The sequence below is a fragment of the Thermobia domestica genome, chromosome 2 (genome assembly GCF_964235325.1).
Source record: "Thermobia domestica chromosome 2, izTheDome1.hap1.1, whole genome shotgun sequence".
In the NCBI taxonomy this organism is placed as follows: domain Eukaryota; kingdom Metazoa; phylum Arthropoda; class Insecta; order Zygentoma; family Lepismatidae; genus Thermobia; species Thermobia domestica.
The window spans coordinates 275,753,222-275,776,780 of record NC_137455.1 but is presented as its reverse complement, the minus strand read 5'-3'; the positions used below and the strand labels follow the sequence as shown (position 1 = coordinate 275,776,780).

Below are 23,559 nucleotides of genomic sequence, written 5' to 3'. Positions count from 1 at the left end.
CAACTGGCAGATTTGAATTTCGTCTTACAGTTTTATAGAGCAATAAGTTAGAAACTTAATTTTTTCATGGGTGTACTATTATCATCACTTTTTCTTTTCTAGAAGGGACAAAATCTTTGTCCTGACTGTACAAAAAACAAGAAATTTGGAAATACGTTTTTCACGCATACCAACGAAAATAAACTAAATCTTATTTTTACGCATATAGTAAGTATATAACAACCATACAACCAAATTCACTATGAAAAACAAATTAGCAATAGTAAAGAAAGATGTAATTGTAAAATCTATTGAAGTAATCTACATTTCTTTTAATAAAATTTGTTGTCATGCTTCGGCAATAACAGACGCTGCAATAACAATTTACACTTAAAACTGCTTTAGTTTTCTTTGCAAAAGACAGTTTTTTACATTTATTTATTTTTTATTTATTTATTTTCACTTTTACACCCTACTGCTCAGGCATTTCTTCAGCTTTCTACAGTGATATTTACCCTACATTTTTCTATTCTATAGTCTACATTATCCTGTTTCAGAAGATTAACTGGTCACAGTCGATTCTTCCGAAAACTATTTAATTTGAACGGTTGAACAACTCAAAGCAGAACATGTACATTTTGAGACAAAAGTCTCTAACGTTAACTAATGACAAATTTTGAACTGTATAATTCTACAAGTCTGTTTTATAAGTAAGATATACAACTTTGAATGTCATTTAAAAAAAAAAATCATGGAATAATAATGAGCAATATAGTATCTACCTTACTTTGCCACGCTCACTATTTCGTTACGACTTTGTACATGCGGCACATTAACCACCCCCGAAGAAACTCAAGAAACGGATACTCCTACATTATTCTTTCCTTGAGTCTTATAATAGTCAACTGCTCTAAAGGTGTTCCGCGTGTGGGAAAAAGTTTCGATCATAAATTTAAAAAAAAAAAAAAATAAATAAATAAATAAAGTTTTGCAGACCTTTTACTACTTATACGAAACTAATTACATTTTCATAATTCTCTCATTGATGTTTAGGCTACGGAATGGTGATAATTATTTTCCTCTCTTGCATTTCCTTAACCATATTTTAATTGCATGTATGAATATCTATTAGATCTAAGTTCACGTTATTAAACTGAACTTTTATTACGTTGTTATTATTGGAGTACTTAGACATAAGATAGTTGTTTCTTATCAATGGTTATAGATCATTAACATCCTAATGTTAATTTAACTAATTGTTCTCTTATTCTGCAAAATGGTGAAATAGTGACAAACTGTTTAACGCACTTCTATGTGTGTATTCCACTTTTTTGACAAGATGATACATTAAGTCTCAGTGCCCTTTATTGTAGTTTTCGCAAGTGTTAATATACCAGTAAGTTATCAATATTACGTTTTATACTGTATATATTATAAACATTATTCTTCTGTTTGATCCATTACGGAACGCCACGGTCTTAATCGCAAAAGTTGGAGATGCGCAATCCATTGCAGTCAGAACAACGACTAAGGACAAAAGAGGAGTCTAATGTATGATCACACTTTTGACCTACACGGAATGGAAATAAGACATTTAATTTACTGAGTAGATATTTAAAACATTGGAAACGAATAGACATAACAGAAATGCAAGTATAGTCATATGGCCTTAAAAATGTTGAGGTTCATATGCAGCACCGAGGTTATGAAACGAAACCTACTATTACAGGTGGGCTCCGAACTACGGCTTGAGCCTGAATTTGGTGCAGCTGCAGGTGCTCACAAGGAAAGGACATGAACCTGTCAACGGGAACTTCCTAATCAAACCTAGTCTATTCGATAAACATAACAAAGATATGTTCATGCACAAAAAATTAAGTGTCATGGCTAACGGAGTAAGTCCCTGGGGCCCATTGACCCTGTTAGTAGAAAGAAAATTGTAGACTCGCAGTGAAATATCTACTGCATCAACACTGTTCATTGGGAAGTCATGTTTTATAGTTCATTCTCTTCAGCATGAAGCAAGCTTTCCAGAGCTGCTATGTATTGGGGCCCCTAACATACTTGAACACGGAAAACTGGGAGAATGTCGGGAAACCGGGAAACTTCCCTCAGAAATTTCTCCCATCAACATTGGACCCCTTTGAAGTGGCCCAAGGTAAAAACACACAATGTATCTCAAACAATACTATAGGGATAAGAAATGTTTGCACCCAGTTTTGTATTGATAGACGGAATAGATATGAGGGAACAGCTTGTATACCAATACACGATTTTCCTTCATATCTATTCCGTCTATCAATACAAAACTTGGTATACACATTTCTTATTCCCTATAGTATTTTTCGAGATATAGTTGGATTGTGTGCTTTTATCCAGGGCTACTCCAAAGGGGTCCAAAGTTTATGGGAGAAAATGGGCCCCAGGGACTTACCCCGTTGTCCATGGCACCTAATTTTTTGTGCATGAACATATCTTTGTTATGTTTGTTGAATGGACTAGGTTTGATTAGGAAGTCCCGTTGACAGGTTCATGTACTTTCCTTGTCAGATCATACAAGACCAACCCTCATAGTATATACCGTTTCCCACTGCACTATCTCCCCTCCGAGAGAGCTCGATTGCAGGACTATGCCACTAGCCTTGGAGAAAAGAGGAAGAGAGAGACATATAAAGAGGAAAGAAAGAAAGTGTCACTACCTATTACCCGCTAAGTAATATGAAAATAGAATACATACCTAGTTTTGCTTTGATACTATTTTCTATCATCTCAGGAGTAACAGCACTATCTTCAGTGTTACTTTCCTCTGAAAATAATAATAAAAAATATCAGAAAAAGAATGTACAACACGACTATTTATTCTCATTTATTTTAACTCTTTCTGAAATTAATATATAATTTTATCACTAGAGATGAAAAAGCAGGCTTTTTTTTTTTGGGGGGGGGGATAAAGGAAATTTTCTTTTTTTTACTTTTTATGATTTTCTTATTTAAGTATTATATTTTTGACTGTAGCGACTTTAGAATTAAAAAGATGACTTTACAACGTTAACTACTTACGAGTTCTATGCTTAGTCCAGGGCTTGCCAACTGATTTTCGAAATGGTATTTTGTTAGTAGCCAGCAAGTAATACAACCCAACATATTACGAGGGTCATGTTGGTTGCCTACTCACCATACTAAGTATCTGAAAGTTACAATTTTTGTCGTATGTATTGAACAAGTTCCCTAGACTTGAACTGGCAAACAAGAAAGTGTCGTAAGCGAAGAAACAGATACAAAATCATATTTGTTTTGGTATAGAATTTCGCTTACATCTCTTTCTCCGGGAAACACTATTGTGAGCTTCGGGATATTCTGTTACAACCTAATATAAGTTCAGTTTACAACATTAAATACATGAACAGTCAGTATGATTAGGACTAGCCCTAGGCAAGTTGTCGCCCCGTGCAATGGCATCATCCGCCCCCCCTCCCGTTTTCCCCAGAATGAACAAATCTTAAAAGCTATGATTTTAAATATGCTACCCCATCATGGACAACGGAGGAGAAAGAAGGGACACTTTCATTTAGAAAGGCCTAAACACTGCAAATATAATCTCGTTGTCTCCTTTATATATATATATATATATATATATATATATATTTGGTCTAGGAATTAATTCGTGCGGTTGGTACGCACACATTGAAGCTGTAGTACAAACACAAAATACATAAATACCTTAAGAAAAATATTGTCCATCGCTAGCCACCACTTTCGCCCCATCTGTCAGGCAATGTACGGATTCCGTGGCGAAAGAAGTCCTCATCCTTGGAAGCGATCCAGTCAGAGACCCATGTTTCGATATCTTCTGAAGAAGTAAACCGCTGTCCAATCAAATCGTTGTTCATGCAATCGAACAAGTAGTAGTCCGAAGGAGCAACGTCTGGTGAATACGGCGGGTGGGGTAAAACTTCCCATCCGACATTTTCTAAATAGGTTTTGACCGGTTTTGCGACATGTGGGCGAGCGTTATCATGTTGAACAATAAGTTTATCATGTCTGTTCTCCCATTCTGGTCGTGTTCTGGCCAGAGCTTGCTTCAAACGCATTAATTGTCGTCGATAACGTTCTCCATTCATAGTTTCACCCGGTTGCAGCAGCTCATAGTACACCACACCTTTCATATCCCACCATATGCACAGCATAACCTTTGCACAGTGAATATCTCGTTTTGGTTGTGATGGACCTGGTTCACCTGGTTTCACCCAGGCCTTTTTTCGTTTAGGGTTCTCGTAATGGATCCACTTCTCATCACCCGTAATAATTCGATGCAGAAACCCCTTTCTGCTCTGTCGTTGAAGCAGCAATTCGCAAATGGTTTTTCGTCTTTCAACGTCTCTGTCTTTCAATTCATGTGGAACCCAATGTGACATCTTTTGAATCATTCCCATGGCTTTCAAGCGTTTGGAGACTGTTGTTTGATCAACGCCTAATGCTGCTGCAAGTTGTTCCTGCGTTTGACACGAATCCTGCTCGAGCAATGCTGTCAATTCTTCGTCTTGAAATTTTTTTGGCTGTCCAGCTCGCTCTTGGTCTGCCAAGCCGAAATCACCACTTCTAAACCGTGCAAACCACTTCTGACACGTTCGCTCAGCTAGAGCATGGTCACCATACACTTCCACCAAAATACGATGACTTTCAGTCGCACTTTTCTGCATGTTAAAGTAATGCAGCAGGACACCCCGCAAAAACACTTTATCAGGCACAAATTGCGCCATGTTCACTTAACTACAAACTGGTGTTGTTGACGCTTTAATCCACTGCCCTATACTACGAACGATACGCGATGACAGGGGTTTGCAACACATGTGTGGATACACGGAACTGTGGGACGCTCCGTGTTCGTTGCGCCATCTCTTGTCCACCCGCACGAATTAATTCCTAGACCAAATATATATATATATATATATATATATATATATATATATAAAGGGTAATAAATCTATTATGTTAATGAAAGATAAAGCAAACACATCTGCAGAGGAGATGTTAATTCTTTTTATAGAATTCAATCTCAATATACCAGTTTGCCTTTCCAATGCAAGTAGCTCTTTTATATTTATTTCTTGATATTTCCTTTTCCACTTTCAATGATAAGGAACTTGTTTGTTACAAAGACAATACTAGTTTTCATATCAGAACTGCGATAACTAACTAAATAAAACACATGTTCGCTACTTTTTCGAGAACTGAGTTCTTGTATTTGACAACCATCAAGCAATTTATGGTGGGATTTGTTTGAACATCTGCTTTAGCACTGTCCACGTAACAAACTAATGCAAACTTAACATGATTTACAAATGTAGTATTCAAATAGAAGATCAGGTTAGTAAATTTAACTACCATCATCATGAAGTCTGTTTCCAACAAGAAATATTCATTTTAAGTAATATAGATATGACAGATTTAGCCGCCCCTCAAAACTTGCCGCGCCATGCAAATGCACATATTGTAATTATGGTAGAGCCGGACCTGGGTATGATGTTAGTTTAACGACAGTAAAAGTTTATTTACAGATTTTTTTTTTTTTTTTTTTTTTTTTTTTCAGAATCTATTCTTTATATTGTGTTAATCTTTGATACATAAATATATTTTCTCCGCGTAACCTCCAACACAAAACGTGTCTTCAGCTCCAAGAAAGTTAGTTTTAACTGTAGTTTAACTTCGGCATAAATTCTAAACAGTAATTTTGTTTCACTAAGTCTAACTATTACATTTTTAGAACAGTTACTACTAACATTATTAAATTTTTACTGGAGCATTTTTGTCGTAGATTATCATTCTTAATAACTCTATAAACAATGCGCTCGAGCTGGAAAAGCCATTGCGTTCTCTGATTTGCGTTTTTCCTTTCCTATTGAGTGACAGTTTCTCTTTGATTACTGAACTTCTCATTTTTCTTCTTCAACGCGTTTTCGTGTACTAATGGTAAAAGTAAGATAAGACGAACTGTTATTTCTTCATTAAGTTGAAATATTGCTTAAAACCAAAATTTTCCAGGGAAGAAAGCCATGAAAAACTTTTTTTCTTTCTCTAAAAGTCTTAATAGATATACTCTGGCAAAACCAAAAGTAATTCTGTACATATAACGACTCAATTAGTTTGTAAATTATTTAAAATTTAAAAAAAAAAATAGGTATATATTTGAATCAAAGACACACTTTTTCTGCCAAAATTTCAGTATAAAAACAGGGATGCATGTACTGTCAAATTCTGAGTTTCTTCATTGAATATCCAGGATGTGTCTTAGAACTGAATCCAAGAAATTGGCACAACTTTTGAAGTTTAAAAAGATTCGAGTATATAAGGTATGTATAACAAATATTTTACGCACCAAATTACGCAGAAACACAAAATTCCAAACTGGCACAAAATATGAAAAAAAAAGTTACACAACCTTTTGTTAGCCATTTAAGCTTCTATATTTTATTATTTCTCTTCACTCTAATATCTCTCTTGGAAGTTACAAAAAATCCATGGACTCAATAAATATATATATATATATATATATATATATATATATATATATATATATATATATATATATAATATTAAACCAGCCATGATAATGTAGAAACTAAAAGAGGGAGAAAAGTGAAACTTTGCACGAAGCAACTATAAGGAGGGGGCATATTTGCATGTATTAAACAGAAATACCCAATAAACAATGTTGCAAGCCCAATATAAAGTTATATTTTTCAAATGGCATTACGTCAGATTATTACATATTTCAAATCAATATTCAAACGAAAACTTAAAATATTATTATTCAGTGTTGCAAACTAAGGATGTTACAGTATCACAAACATCCAAAGGAAGCCTTTAACATACATACATCCCAATAGAGATAGACAGGATAATACACATCGGAACCATCTCAACAATAGATACCATGTTCATGGTATAACTTGTTTCGAATGAATAGGAACGAAGTTTCTAGGTCTTGAAAGTTTGAATTGTTTTGAAATGCTTTATTTCGAAAAAATGCTTAGATACGTATCATATCTAGTCACTTGTACGGTTTGCAATCGACATACAAATTATTTTGCCATTTACAGCACTTCGATATCTCAAACGGTCCGGAGATATGATAAACATTGATAAAATTCGCAACACTACAGAAAATTGCGTGTTTGTTGAAAACATTCAAAATGATTGTTATTTTTCCTTCTCTTTTATAGCATTACAGCAATAGCTTTTTGTAGCTATAATTACAAGTTCTCACGACTACATGATTTAAGTAGTGTTGCAAATTTGAGGCGATAAAATAATTTACATGTCCATTACAAACATATAATAAACTAGAACTGATACTTATTATTTTTGTTTTTTGTTTTTTCGAAATAAAGAGTTTTTTAAAAAAATCAAATATTTAAGCTCTGGTAACTTTGTTCCTGTTCATTCGAAACAAGTTATGCTAATACCATAATATTCAACGTGAAGGTGCAACTAAAAACAAAATAAATTACGTGTCTCTTTATTTTGATTTTTTTTTTTTTTTTTTTTTTTTTTTTTAATATCTCAGTTTTCTTTATATGTTCGAAATTTCGGAAGGTTTCCCCAGCAGGAAAAGTTAATAACAAACCCGTTTTTAATATTTGTGTTAGATATTAGCTTCAAATAAATAAATTAGAAAAAAAAACATTAAATCGACCGAGATTATGAGAATTACCAACTCTACTAAAGTGGGAAATTTTCAAGAACGCGAGGGAATTCTGCAGTTCAACACGAAGCAGCGACATCTATGTTATTGAGAAAAAGTGGATTCAATCTACATACGAAACTTTTAACGAAACATTTCTAATATGTCTTATTACGTGCATTATCTGCAAATTCCAAATACATGAATCTATGCCAAGTATTAACGTATAGATAGAGCAAATAGTGGAAATTACCAGGGTGGAAAAAAATCATGATTTTTTTCAAAAAAATCATATTTGTTGATTTTTTTTTATTTAAATCAATTTTTTTGATTTAAATCAAATCTTTTTCTTCGTATAATACAAGTCGCGAACTGAAGAAAACACGTTAGGAATTAGTATTAAATGTTAATTATGTCATTTACGTGAAAGTATTGGGTTTAAATTTTGAATTAATTCCCAATCATTAATCTATTTCAATCCCAAACAATGTTTCTTAAGCATTAAGGAAAAAGTACAGCAATGTATATCAACATGACACTTTTCTTTTCAAGAAAGTCACTGATATTTGGCAGGGGCATATTTTTAAACAATTGGACTAGCTAGCGGCACGAAATCCATATAAAGTACATAAATTTCGCCTAAAATTAACTAACTCACTCTATGACCTATGGAACCCGGAGGTTCAGTGCCATGTTCACAAAAGCTCTCCACTGACTTCTATCCTTAGTAAACTGGATCCAGTTTTTACTTTGTATTCCTATTTCTGCGAGATGCAACTTAATATTGTCCTCCCATCTGCGCCTAGGCTTCCTAATGGTCGTTTTCGGATTGGACTTCCAGTTAAAACTTTGAAAGCGTTCCTACTTTCTTCCATTCTCGCTACATGTCCTGCCCACCTGGGCCTCCAAGATTTGATGACCCTAACAAAGTTTGGTAAATGGTATAAATTATGCAGTTCCTCATCATGAAGTTTTCGCCATTCCTCATTTCTGTTCCTTTTGGTTCCGAATATTCGTTTCAGGATTTTATTCTCAATTACTTTGTCTGCGTTCTTCCCTCAGCGTAAGCGACCATGTTTCACAACCATACAGCACAACACGCATAATTATCGTTTTATATATTTTAAAGCTTCAAATTCCTCGACACAATTCGCGACGATAAGAGATTTTGAACTGAATCATAACACGAATTCTCTGTAGGAATTTTCTGCAGGAATTCCAAAATAAGAAAATCAAGATGATCAGTTCCAGAAGAAGAAACACTTATGATTGTTAAAAATATGCTTTATGTGACGTGAAAAACATTTCAAATGCGAGTTGTCCGTGCATTTAAGACATCTATACATAACAGGCACGTTTTTATACTTTTCTGTTGGCTATTTTATTTCCTCTGACAATTTTTCCTGCACAGGCACGGCAATTTTTTTGCGATCACATCGCAGATCGCGGCATGTTCTGCAATGGGGTCAAGTATCCACTTTATCAAAAGTATTATTCGATACTTTAACGCATCCAAAATTTGTCGTATTACGATCCCGAGGAACTTCTTTGTGTTTAGTACATAAATTTGGCCCAAAATTTTAAAATCTAATTTTTTTAGAGGATCGGACCCTCTATCTGGAAACAAACAAATAGACGTGTACACAAAAGAGTTTTCATCTTAAATGTCCATGGTGATTTCCCCGTTGGAATAGAAATTTTAAAACCTTGTGTTACAAAGAGAAGAAAGCAGGGTTCACCCGTAACCCGTTCAAACGGGATTTTCCCTGATCGTTCCCTACATGATACTAGTTTTCATACTGTGCTTACATACATTTGAGTCTCATTGCATTATGATTATTATCTTCCATAATCGAAATAACAGAAGAGAAACGGGATCTACTTACTTTCACTTTAAATTAATTCATTTCGGAATTTGATTTAAATCAACGATTTTTATTTAAAAAATCAAGTGATTTAAATCTTGATTAAAATCGTGATTTAAATCAGACTGATTTAAATCAATCCACCCTGGAAATTACCTATGGAAAAGAACGAATTGGTAGCACGATCGTAATGGAAAACCGTCTTTACCCTAGAACATGTTCAGTTCACGTAAAAAACAAATCGCTCAGTTAGTTAAAGCAACGAGTCTGTATGCCGCAGGTAGTTGGTTCGAATCCCATAGATGTGCAGTTGTCATTTTTATTACTATGCTTATTTTATTTATTATTTTATGTGGGAAAGAAACAAATTGTAACGTGTGTAAAACTCATAACAATATCAAAAAGAAAGAAAAGAAAAAATATCGTTGTCGCACTTGCATTAGTGTGCCTAATTTTTTTTTTGTAAACAGTTTCGTAATTATTTCCTCTGCGCTCACTGCCCACTATATGCTCGCTGGTTTATAACGAATGTATCTCAGTAAATGTTAATTCTAATTTGCACAATTTTATAAAGTTTCACATTGGACATTTTGATAACAGATTCCCTAGGTGTTTAATTACTTTTTGTCTTGTTTTGATCTCAAGAATCACCTCCAGAAGCTTCTCCACATGTTTGTACTCATTTCCAAATGTCATGAGTAGATTTAGGATTTCAAGTTGCAACCCTGTATCTCGAAAACGAAGCTGAATTTGAAAAACTGCAACAGGACTTTTTGTTTTCTTTCGATGTCACGAATCACTTCCTGAAGTATGTACACATCTTTTAGGTTCACCCTATTTCTTTTATATTTTATGAAATACAAACAAAATCCACTAAGTCGTGTTTGAGAAACTCACTGGGAATAAATTCAACTCCAAGAATAAACTACTACTCATATATTTTATGCCACAGTCTTTTCTGAGAAAATCGTCGAGAAAAGGTCACCTCCCAGAACAAACTACCCCTCGTGAGAGAAATATCTGATACCTCAATATATGGTTGTTAATTAAATATGATTAATGAAAAATAAACAAAATTCTTAAAACCATTTTTGAGAAAGTAGCCTTTTTCGATTTTCGGCTGTTAGTAAACCACACTTATTTTAGGCGGTAGGAAAAGGAATGGAAAATCTCCTGTAGGAATACTATGTAAACCCAAAGTTTAAAATTTGGTGCAGATACATTGAACGGTATGGCCTCTAGGCGAGTGCACAGAAAAGTGTAACGAACGGACGGACCGGAAGAATGGGTATCGAAAAATAACATTTTTGGTATGTAGGAGCCATGAAACATCCGTTGAAATCTGAATTTGATATATTATTTTCACAATCACAATATTTTCTTCTCTGTTTTGTTGCTCGAAAAAGAAAAGCGTTTGTTTACCACAAAAGGGTACACAGAGTTTACCAAAAATATTCAATTACAGGATACGGGCCACCGCACTAAATTTTTTCAATTCAATTTCTTAACTGTGTTAGGCCGCAGTTGTTACTGAAGTGTGTATTTGAATAATACGAATAAAATTATCGTATTATCCAAATGTTGATTATCGAATAAAAAACTTCGATTGAAGAAAATCCAAACTACAAAACTAACTCACATTTTGAGCACATTTTTATTAGACATATAATAGAGCAATTAATCCAATAATTGTTTATGAAATATAAAAAAATCAAATGAATCATTTTTAAGAAAGTCGTTCAAAAAAAGAACACGTCAGGAGTAACCTACCTCTTGTGAATTGTTTCGGACAATGAGTTAAGATATACTTTTGGTTATTAATGAAATATTTATTTGCGAAATTTGAACAAAATCGTCTGTCGCTCGAGAAAATTGTCGGGAAAGACCTTGACCTTCCAAAATAAACTATCCGTCGTAATTTTTTTTCCATAGAAATAACTTATACTAAAATAAAGGGTTATTAATGAAATACTTATTTATGAATTATAAATAAAATTGCTCGAGTAATTTTTGAGAAAATCGTGAGGGAAAAATAACTCCCCGAATAAACTATCTCTTGAGGATTCTTTCAGGATAAGTGAGTTATTCCATATTATTAGGTTTTTAATGAAATATTTATTTCTGAGTATAAACAAAATTGCTTGTCTCATTTTTGAGAAAATCGCGGAGGAAAAACACCCCCAAGAGTAAACCATATTTTTTTCAGGACAAACGAGTTTTGCCACATCGTTAGGTTATTAACGAAATATTTATTTTTGAAATATAAATAAACTCTTTTGAATCGTTTTTGAGAAAATCGCCCAGACAACACACTCCACCAAGAATAAACTACCCATCGGATATTTTTTTTAAGGACAAATGAGTCATGCCATATTGTTAGGTTATTAATGAAATATTTATTTATGAAGTATAAACAAAATCTCCTAGGTCGTGTTTGAGAAAATCGTTGAAAAAGGCTCAGAATAAATTACCCCTCATACATTTTTCGGATCAAATGACTTATGCCATATTGTCAGTTTGATACTGAAATATTTATTTATGAAATATGAACGAAAACGCTCGAGTCCATTTTAAGAAAATCACTGAGAAAAAACTCACCCCTAAGTATAAACTACCCCTGGTAAATTTTTCAGAGATAAATGCCTTATACCACAAAAAAGGGTTAATTAAATATTGATTTATAAAAAAAGAAAGAAAACAAGATCGTTAGAGCCAGTTATGAGAAAATATCTTTTTTCTATTTTCATCGTACAGGAAACTACCCTTGTTTTGGGAGTAGGAGGAAAAAAAAAAAAACAGGAAATACTACCTAGGTATGAAAATCTTAAACTAAAATTTGGTGCAGGTAAGTTGAACGGTATGGCCTCTAGGCGAGTGCACAGAAAAGTGTAGCGAACGGACGCACGAATAGATAGATGTGTATCGAAAAATAACTTCTTCGGTATTAGGAACTATAATACGTGTAAATTCGTTGAAATCTTAAATTTGATTTGTTTTTCGATCACCATACTTTCTTCTCTCATTTGTCGCTTCAAAGTGAAAAGAACTCAGAACTACACATAAGATACACTTATTTTTACACATAGACATTTATTGATTTAAAACTGATTTAGTTTGTGTAAAAAGTCATTTCACTTCCAACTGAAAGGTTTTACCAATACGGAAGTTTCAGAAGTCTAGACTGCATTACGTCTATCAGCCTATTTTTACTTCTGCAACCGTTGACAGCTGTAATTTCGTCCAAACGCTACATGAAATAATTCTTGGTTGATGTCATTGTGTTACTGTTTTAGTATTGTTCTCTTCGGATTTGATTGAAGTTTTGTCTTAACGGTTATACATTTTTTTTTCTTATTTCATCGTTACACGTAAGAATAAAGTATTGTGGTGAGTGGATAGATTCGAACCTACGAACATTGAGTTTTCATTCTTCCAACACTTTACCAATGGACTAAGCTTTGTCTTCACGTCAACGCACGGTTCACGTCAACGCTCATATATTTCGATAAAAATTTGCATTGCTTCGTAGATACGTAGAGCAACGTTTAGATACACATTTTAGAAGAGTGCAGTTTGGTGTATATAATAATTTCATGCCAGATAAAGGCTGGATAAGTTCTGATAAAATGTTTCGTAATTATTCTCAATAATAGGCTTGCTATTCGGGGTAAAGTTCTAAGGTTCAACATTGATTAGGAGTTCTTGCTATTAATATCCTTTCTACAAGGTGTACAACTTTGCTTCCGCCGTTCCCCCCCCCCCCCCCCAAAAAAAATATGACGCTTTAATGAAAAAACTGCTTACACAGGCATTACTCATAGTATTGTTCATCGCTGGCCACTACTTTCTCCTATCTTTCGAGCAGCGTACGAATGCCGTGTCGAAAAAGTTTCATCTTTGGAGGCGATTCACGAATCGATATACTTTTTGACTTCTTCATAAAATCGGAAGTGTTGGTCAGCCAGGTCATGCGCCATTGATCGAAACAGGTGATAATCAGAGCGAGCGATGTCTGGAGAGTACGTCGGGTGGGGCAGGGCTTCTCATCTTAACGTTTCCAAGTACGTTTTGACCACTTTTGCAACGTGGGGTCGAGCGTTGTCGTGCTGCACAATCACTTTGTCCTGCCTCTCGCTGTATTGCGGTCGTTTGTCCTTTAATGCTCGGCTCAAACGCATTAATTGCGTTCGATAATGATCACTTGTGATTGTTTCATTTGGTTTTAACAGCTCATAGTACACGACGCCGAGCTGGTCCCACCAAATGTAGAGCATGATCTTGGAGCCATGAATATTCGGTTTGGCCGTCAACGTGTAAGCATGGCCGGGATATCCCCATGATTTTTTGCGTTTAGGGTTATCGTAATAAACCCATTTTTCGTCCCCGGTCACAATGCGATGCAGAAATCCCTTCCGTTTTTGCCTCTGAAGCAACTGTTCACAAACACACAAACGCCATTCAACGTCTCTCGGTTTCAACTCATACGGGACCCAAGTTCCTTCTTTCTGAATCATACTCATGGCTTTGAGCCGTTTTGAAATGGCTTGCTGTGTCACGCCCAATGATCGTGCCAATTCTTCTTGAGTTTGACGCGAGTCTTCACTCATGTCTCCAAATCTGCGTCTTCAAAAACTCTCTGTCTTCCACCACTATGCCAGTCTTCGACGTTAAAGTCGCCGTTCTTGAAGCATTGAAACCACTCACGACACGTTCTCTCACTAATAGCGTTCTCACCATATGTACTTGAGAATATTCGATGAAACTCAGACGGTTTTCTTCATATTAAAACAAAAAATAGAACCTCCCGCAAATGGCGAGAATTTGGCTCGTAAACTGATATTTTCAATCGAGAACAACTTTACGATGCACTCACAAATCGACTAATGCTTGAATGGGGTTATGTTGACAGAGGTCCAAGCTAACTGCCTGACGTCTGCGATCTGTTTATTTCGACCGCTACTTACCATTGTAGTCACCTATCGGTAAACGACGGAAGCAAAGTTGTACGCCTTCTAACAATATTGGCAGTGGACAAAAGTTAGTCCGTGTTGAAGCTTTTTGCTCCTAATTTATTTATTTTACTTTATTATTTAACGAATATATTGAAAATATATTTGTCAGCAGGCACGTATGCAGGAATTTATTTCGGGAGCGGTCCAAAGCTATTTGGGGGGTCCGACTTTAATGTTAGGATAAATTATAATAAAATTTTTAAAAATAACCCCTAAAATTAGGCTAAATTTACAGAAAAGTTGGATTTCAGAGAGGGTCCGGACCTCCTGGATCCACCCCTAAATGCGTCCTTGTTTGTCAGTAACTTTTTCTCATTTTGAAACCCTCAAAAACTTTGAATACACAGTATATAAATGAAAACGAGTTATTTTCGATAAAATATCACTTCAAGGAGATACGACATTTTTATTGCACATGGTGGTATCCCATGTTAACAAGGGCAAGAATTCCTTCCCTTTGGTTCTCTGCCATTGCGCTCTATCGAAAGGTTAGGTTTGTAAAACATTACTCCTAAGAACAAACGTGATTGGCAGATAGCATTACTGAACAGAACTCCACAGAAATGCATGCTGAACTTACGTTTATAGCTACCTTTTGGTGATTTGCCCTCAAGGTCAATCCAGTGATAACTCAGTTCGGTCCCTGTTCTTAAGCCGTGTTCGTATTACTTCGGACAGTTTTGACGTATTTTTTCCAACCACCACAGCAACAGACAATCACGGCAAATCATAGCATACAATACATTTAAGCAAGTATATTTGTCGTGAAATTACTACACACATTACCCAAAGACTCTTATTATATGAATCTATACATTTATTTATATAGATAAAGCAAAAAGGGGAAACTACCTATCGAAAGAGTAAATTAACAGCACGATCATAATGAAAAGCATGCCTCGTAATATAACAGACTTCTTTCGTGTAAGAAATCGAACCTCAGTTGGTCAGAGCAACTAGTCTGTACGAATTAGTTTGTCAGTTCGAGCCCAGTACAAGTAAGGGTCTTTATTGCTACTGTTTTTCTCTTTTTTTGTGACGCAAGATCAAATTGTGACATCGCGATATCAAATGTATTTGGTTAGGTAAGTTTGTCTTAGCTAAACTTTAAATATCAGTAACCGTCGAAATTATTTCATTAACCGATCAGTTACTGAACATTTCAAACACGTCACACCAGTGACATAACATGAAGGTTAACCTCTCCTCCGCAGTCTTTAGTTATGCGTCCGTACTTTCAAGAGCGGACCAAGAGCCGAGCAACCCGGGCGACTGCCCGGGGCGCCAGACTCAGAGGAACACCAAAACGAGCCTCAAAAAGTAAATTTTATATAGTGTTTTCTACACATTTTTTGTTGATATTCTTGTAAAGTTGCGGCAATTACATAATCTTTTTCCATTTCACCATGGAAGAAGAGAGTTTCATAGTACCAAGGGGGCTGTATCGACAAAGGGAGAGATGGCATGTAGAATAGAGTGGAGAGGGAGTAAGTATTGTTTGTTTGTTTGCTTGAGTTTAGCGTTCCACGGTTATTCCTTAACCTTTTCAGGTTATTCCTTAACCCTTGAGCCAGCAATTCAAACCTCTCTAGCTCAGCTCCTAATTAACTTAGAGATATGATTTTTGTATGTATCTCTTTAGAAAGGATGGAACTTTCTAATCCTGTGTATATCATTCATGTAATGGGTCCCGCCGGGAAGGGGGAGAGGGGCAAAGTTGGGTGTTTATAGCTTTCCCTCTCTCCCTTCAGAATTTGGGGGAGGTACCCCCTTGTTGGAGCTACAAGGATAAAAAATGGCATCCATAGAGACAAATGAACATACTTACTAGCCATACCCAGTCCATGACTTTTGGGCTTGAGAGGGGTGAATAGGAGGGGTATTGAATTTACCCTTTTTCTCATTGTATATTTTCTTATAAAGACAAAAAAATATTTCAAATTTGAGGAACTCTGGCAACATTGTTATTCATCGTATGCAAGAAAAAAAAATCTCACACTTACGACAGATATTTGGGACAATGATACACAAAAGTCAAACCCGTCGGTTCAATACAAATGGAAAAAGAAATTCGGAACCCCACGCCTACGTGATACATCCTGTATATTATTCAATATCCACTGTAATGTACTCTAACGTTGACAGCCCTAGCGACATTCCTAATTATCACAGACTCACAAACCATACCTCGTTGAAAACCTTATAGACCAGCCATTCCAACAATGTAACTTTTGTGTGTCTCGGGCCAAACCAGTAAAAGAAGAAGAAGACGAAAGTCAAAATTTTGGGTGGAAAATCAAATTTTTCGAAATTTGTCGGAGTATGGCAACTCTGTTATTTGTCGTACGCAAGGAAAAAAATCTAATTTACGCCAGACACTGGAACAACGATATAAAAAAATGAATGGTGTAGGTGCAATAGGAGTGAAGAAAAAATTCGGAACATCCAATCTACGTGAATCGTCCTGTATTTAGCTCGAGAGATTGTGGTATACGCTCATATCGGCAGGCTTGGCCACGCTCCTAATTGTCACAAGCATATCAGCTATACCTCGTTGGAAAGCTTATGGAACAAACATTCCAACAAGGTAACTTTCGTGTCTGTCGAGCCAAACTAGTAAAAGAAAAAGAAGACGAAAATGGAAATTTTGGGGGGAAATTCAAATTTTTCGAAATTTGTCGGACTATGGCAACACTGCTATTTGTCGTACGCAAGGAAAATAATTCTCACATTTGCGCCAGACATTGGAAACAACTATGTAGAAAAATGAAGGGTTTAGGTGGAATAGCAGTGAAGAAAAAAATTCGGAACGCCGGCCCTACGTGAATCATTCTGTATGTTTTTGAGAGATTGTGGTATAAGCTAACATTGGCAGACTTGAACACGCTCCTAATTGCCAAAAACATATCAACTATACCTCGTTGGAAAGCTTATCGAACAGATATTCCAACAAGGTAACTTATTGAACAAACACACACACACAGAGCGAGAGAGAGAGAGAGAGAGAGACAGAGCGAAAGGACAACAGTTATCACCTCAGAACTCACCGTTCTATTTTTAGCCTGGTCAAGGTCGGCTATAATTATCAGTTGAACCTAAGGGTCGTAAATATGCAATACAGGGTATCCGAGAAGTCCTTCCCTGATTACAGAAATTGATAACTCAGGCTAGAAATAAGATAGAAATATGAAACTGGTGTTGAATTGTTTACAAACTATAAAAGTTTTTGTCTGTGTTAGGTTTGTTCTGTTTTACCAAGTCTCAATTTTGTTTGTTTTAGGTTTGTAGTACGTAAGTAAGAAGCCCAAGAAGCCATGCCAACCAACCAGGAGAAGGCACAGTGTGTCCTGTGGTACCATGAGACACGATCACCAACCACGGTGCAGAGACAGTTCCAGACAACATTTGGGAGGGCTCCACCTGATGTCAAGAGCATCAAAGCCTGGTATGAGAAGCTCAAGAACACAGGGTCGGTTGCTGACCTTCCGAGGTCTGGTCGACCAAGAACCTCAGCAGACACGGTGGAGGCTGTGCGGCAGTCTTTTCTGAGAAGTCCTAAGAAATCGGGTTATGTCAAGGATGAGGTCTACCGAACACGTGTACCAGATCTTGAAACCCTGCAGCAACGAATAACCACAGTCGTTGCATCGATCCCTCCAGTGATGTTGGCTAATGTGTGGATGGAAATTGAATATCGCCTAGATGTGCTACGTGCTACCAAGGGTGCTCATGTGGAAGTGTACTGATGTGACCACAACTTTTATAGTTTGTAAACAATTCAACATCAGTTTCATATTTCTATCGTATTTCTAGCCTGAGTTATCAATTTCTGTAATCAGGGAAGGACTTCTCGGACACCCTGTACATTTCTTTCAACTCCAAAATCTTCCTGCCAAAGCAAAAGGAAAGAAAAGCAATGATCTTTCGACGAACAATGTTAGGTGAACCAATGCGAGTTTATTCTCTGCTGTTACTACGATAGAATTTTTCTGCATTCCTACTGCACTTACACGGTTTATTTTTTGCACAATTGTACACAATAACGGGGATAAATGTGAGATTTATTTTTCTTGCATACGACAAACAACAGGTTGCCATAGTCCGACAAATTTCGAAAAACTTTATTATCCCCCCAAAATGTTCATTTTCGTCTTCTTTTTCTTTTACTAGTTTGGCCCGACACACACGAAAGTTATCTTGTTGGAATGTTTGTTCCATAAGCTTTCCAACGAGGTATAGCTGATATGTCTGTGACAATTAGGAGCGTGGCCAAACCTGCCAATGTTAGCGTATACCACAATCTCTCGAGCAAAATACAGGATGATTCACGTAGGTTGGATGTTCCGAATTTTTTCTCCATTCCTATTGTACCTAAACCCGTCATTTTTTAATATCATTGTTCCCAATGTCTGGCGTAAATGTGAGTTCTTTTTCCTTGCGTACGACAAATACCAGTGTTGCCATAGTCGGACAAATTTGGAAAAAATAGATTTTTTCGCAAAAATTTTGATTTTTGTCTTCTTTTTCTTTTACTAGTTCGGCCCGAGAGACACGAAAGTTACCCTGTTGAAATGGGTGTCTCATAAGGTTTCCAACGAGGTATAGCTTATATGTTTGTGACAATTAGGGGCATCACCAGACTTGCCAATGTTAGCGTATACCACAATCTATCGAAAAAATACAGGATGAATCACGTAGGGTCGGTGTTCAGAATTTTTCTCTCCATTCCTATTGAATCTAAATCCTTCATTTTTTGATATCATTGTTCCCAGTGTGGGGCGTAAATCTGTTTTTTTTTTCTTTCTTGCGTACGGTATATAACAGCGTTGCCACAGTCTGACAAAATCTGAAGAAATGTATTTTTGAAAAAAAAAATGATTTTCGTCTTCTTTTACTAGTTTGGTCCGAGAGACACGAAAGTTACTTTGCTGAAATGTCTGTTCTATAAGGTTTCCAACGAGGTATGGTTTGTTTATGTGTGACATTTAGGGGCGTCGCAAGCCTGTCAACGTAAGGGTAGACGAAAATTTCTCGGGAAAATAGGAACAGGATGATTCACCTAGATTCTATCTTCCGATTTTTTTTTTACCTAGCTATTGTACCTTTGCCCTTCATTTTTTGCTATAATTATTATCAATATCTGGCCTACAGGTCAGAATATTTTTTCTAGCGTACGACTAGAAACAGTGTTGCCAGACTCACAAATTTCGGAAAAAATAAAATTTTTCAATTTTTCTCTTTCTTTCTTCTTCTTCTACGGGTTGGGTACGGTAGTCTCAAAGGTTATCTTACTAGAATCTTTGGTTCATAAGCTTTCCAACAAGGTATAATTCATACCCATGGAAGAATTAGGAGGGGTGCTAGGACCGCCAAAGTAAAGGTCTACGCTTTTCTTGAAATCCCTGCCCGTCCTGAAAAGATTAATGGTCAAAGGAGATGTGGATACTGATTATAGTGGAATCCGAAGCACTTTTATCGTTCAACAGTAACCCACCGGGAATTGGACCCGGGACCACAGAAGGCGGCGTGCTAGCCACTAGACCAAGCGGGGGGGGGGGGGGTGGAGTTGGTATGGTTTATAGCGGGTCATATTTTTTGTGTACTTTTCCTAAGTAATGAATGTCTTTTTGAAAAAATGGGTTTCAAATATCAAAAACACTATGATAAAATGTAAAATATAGGCTAGTACTAGGGGGGAGGGCGCCAAAAAGTCACTTTGGCCGGGTGAAAATTTGGCCTCGTCCACCCCTGCGCACTTTCTATATATTTTTTGGCCTTGCAGCTTGTGCGGTCCCCATGCCACAGGGTTGCGGGGGCACTATTTACGCCTATGTTCGAACGTAATTCAATAACTGTTTCAGATATTCTACCATTAGCGTGGAAACGGGAATACATATTTTTCTAACAGTCCTATAGAACTTTCACCCAGAACGCCAGATGCAATTTTTCAGAAGGGGCTCTGGCTAAGTATGAGGAGGATCTGATGTTTCCTAAGTAAGTTCCTTTCAGTAATTTTGCTATTTCTTTAACGGCATTGTAAATAAACTATCTACTGATAAACATTGTGAAACTTTATAAAATTCTGCAAATTAGATTTAACATTTACTGGAATACATTCGTTATGAACCAGCGAACATATAGTGAGCACTGAGCACAGGGGAAATAATTACGAAACTGTTTACGAACAAAAATTAAGCACACTAATGCAAGTGCGACGCCTTTTTTTTTTATCGTCATGAGTTTTACACCATAAAAAAATAAATAAAATAACCACAGTAATAAAAATGACAACTGCACTTCTATGGGATTCGAACCAACTACCTGCGGCATACAGACTCGTTGCTTTAACTAACTGAGCGATTTGTTTTCTTACGTGAACTGAACATGTTCTAGGGTAAAGACGATTTTTCATTACGATCGTGCTACCAATTCGTCCTTTTCCATAGGTAATTTCCACTATTTGCTCTATCTATACGTTAATACTTGGCATAGATTCATATGTTTGGAGTTTGCAGATAATCACGTAATAAGACATATTAGAAATGTTTCGTTAAAAGTTTCATATGTAGATTGAATTCACATTTCTCTCAATAACATAAATGTCGCTGCTTCGTATTGAACTGCAGAATTCCTTAGCTTTCTTGAAAATTTTCCACTTTAGCAGAGTTGATAATTTTCGTAATTTCGGTCGATTTAATGTTTTTTTTTTCTAATTTATTTATTTGAAGCTAATATCTAACACAAATATTAAAAACGGGTTTGTTATTAACTTTTCCTGCTGCGGAAACCTTCCGAAGTTTCGAGCATATAAAGAAAACGGAGATATTTTCAAAAAGCTTCAAAATAAAGAGACGCATCATTTATTTTGCTCACAGTTGTATTTTCGATGCGCATTATCCTGTGCATCTCCGTTGTGGTATATGTGCGTTAGAGGCTTCCGAACTTTGGATATTTGTGATACTGTAACATCCTTAGTTTGATACACTGAATAATAAATGTGGTATTGCAAGTTTTCGTTTGACATATGGATTTGAAATATGTAATAATCTGACGTAGTGCCATTTGAAAAATATAACTTTATATTGGGCTTGCAACACTGTTTATTTGGTGTTTCTGTTTAATACATGTAAAGATGGCCCCCTTCCTCCTTATAGTTGCTTCGTGCAAAGTTTCGCTTTTCTCCCTTTTTTAGTTTCTTCGTTATCACGGTTGGACATTATAAATGGTGAACCCTATATATGACTAAAGCAAGAATACAGGTATCATATTGATCTGTCCCCCACGGCACATATTAAGAAAAAGAGAAACAGCACGGCAATAAATGGAGAAAATGTAATCGCACAGTATAAACTGCTTCCAGTTGGTTGCGAAATAATGCACGACAATAGCTCGAATTCTTCAATAGAGAGAGAGCACAGGATAAGAAAATGAAATCTTTGAGTTTTACGTCCCACGGTTATGCCGGTTAGGCTAAAGGAGACGGTGATGATGAGTAATGAATGAAATAGTGGAATGAAGAAAGTGGGAGGAAACGGGAGAATCCCGAGAAAACCCACGCACACGGTGTTTGCACAGGATAAGAAGGTGGGACCGAAATAAAAGGTAAAAGTAAAACTTATACAAGAAATAAAGTTAGTGTAACACATACAATAGTGGTGGGAGTTGAATGGTTACACTGTAAGAAAAGCACAAGAAGAAATGATGGGGAAACAGTTTAGAGACGGGATCTTCGTAAGAGAACTTCACGGAATGAGAAAGCACTAACGGCAAGTATAAAAAATCAAGAAAATAGATAGGATGGAAGATGATAAGAAATAAGCAAGTAAGATGGCTAATGGCAAAAACAAAGGCAACGAATAAAGTTTATCAGGAACTGGAGAAAGGTAGTTACTGAGAATAGCTAAAGCTAAGAAAGCATCAAAGGATTTTAAATCAATAAAACAGATGAAAGACGACCATAATAGTTATATACGATCAAAAGACGATAACTGGAAGGTGAATGGATTACTTTAAGAACATACTAAATTAGAGAACTAGAATGAAATGAAGGCGGAAGTAGTGATGATCACGAGAAAGGTGAAAGAGATAAAACTGGAAACAAAGTTGAAGGCATGAAAAAAGGTAAGCATCTGCCGCTGATTATCTCGCAACAAGGATCTGGACAGACTTGGACGAAGAAGAAACAGAGCTGTATAGAATCCTATGAAGAAAGAAAGGAAAAAAAAAAAAACTAGCCAGATGTATGGAGAAAAATATATACTACTATCAATCTGAAGACAGAAGTGGCGTGCACGATCGCATAAATTACAGGAGACGAAACACAACGTTTTATCGCATGAAGATTTAAGGAGGAATTCTTGAAGAAAGGATAATGCAGGATAAAGCCATAGAAGTGGAACTGTTTCTTTTATACAGAAAACGGTACATCAGATACAACCTTTGCGATAAAGTAGTTGATGAGATGGTATATCTAAATAGATGCAACCAGAGATCCACAAAGTGTTTATGGATTAGGAAAAGACATGCACCAGTATGCCCAGATAAGAGTTATGGAGATACATGAGAGAGAAAGGAATATCGAAAAAATATGGGTGACTTTTGAAGGAGATAGGAGGGAGAAATGACAGAAGTGAAAGGCGTGTGTGAGGATTAGTTGCGATCGAGATCAGCTCTCAGTCCGCATTTACTCAATTTGATAATAGTGTGATTGTGAGGAAAGCACTACGGAGTATACTGTTCGCGGATGATGACGTATTGGACGAAACATTTAAGGGGTAAGTGAAGAAGAAACTGAAATTTCGAGACAGAAAATATACTGTTAAGTCTAGAAAGTTAGTACCCTGGATCATACTTTGAACAGGATGATGGATCAGATACAGAAATACTGAACGAAACAGGCTTGTTTTGATTGAAGAATGAAGTAGTGTGTGACAAGTAAATCAACTGTAGTTTGAAGGTAAGGATATAAAAAGTGGTAAATCCTGCAACGATGTAGTCGTGAAGTTTTGGTAATTACAAA

General features: G+C 36.1%; 1 protein-coding gene across 3 annotated transcripts in view; it reads right to left on the bottom strand.

The window, feature by feature from the left end:
* The window catches only part of LOC145678505 (uncharacterized), a 393,685-nt gene that overhangs the window by 193,765 nt on the left and 176,361 nt on the right, over positions 1 to 23,559 (bottom strand). For all 3 annotated transcript variants that reach the window (XR_014130402.1, XM_081748725.1, XM_081748726.1), the window contains exon 9: positions 2,717 to 2,785. Coding sequence is in view for 2 of the 3 variants with exons in the window: in XM_081748725.1 (XP_081604851.1) it covers positions 2,717 to 2,785 (69 nt within the window). In the remaining variant the exon portion in view is untranslated. The remainder of the gene's footprint in view (positions 1 to 2,716; positions 2,786 to 23,559) is intronic.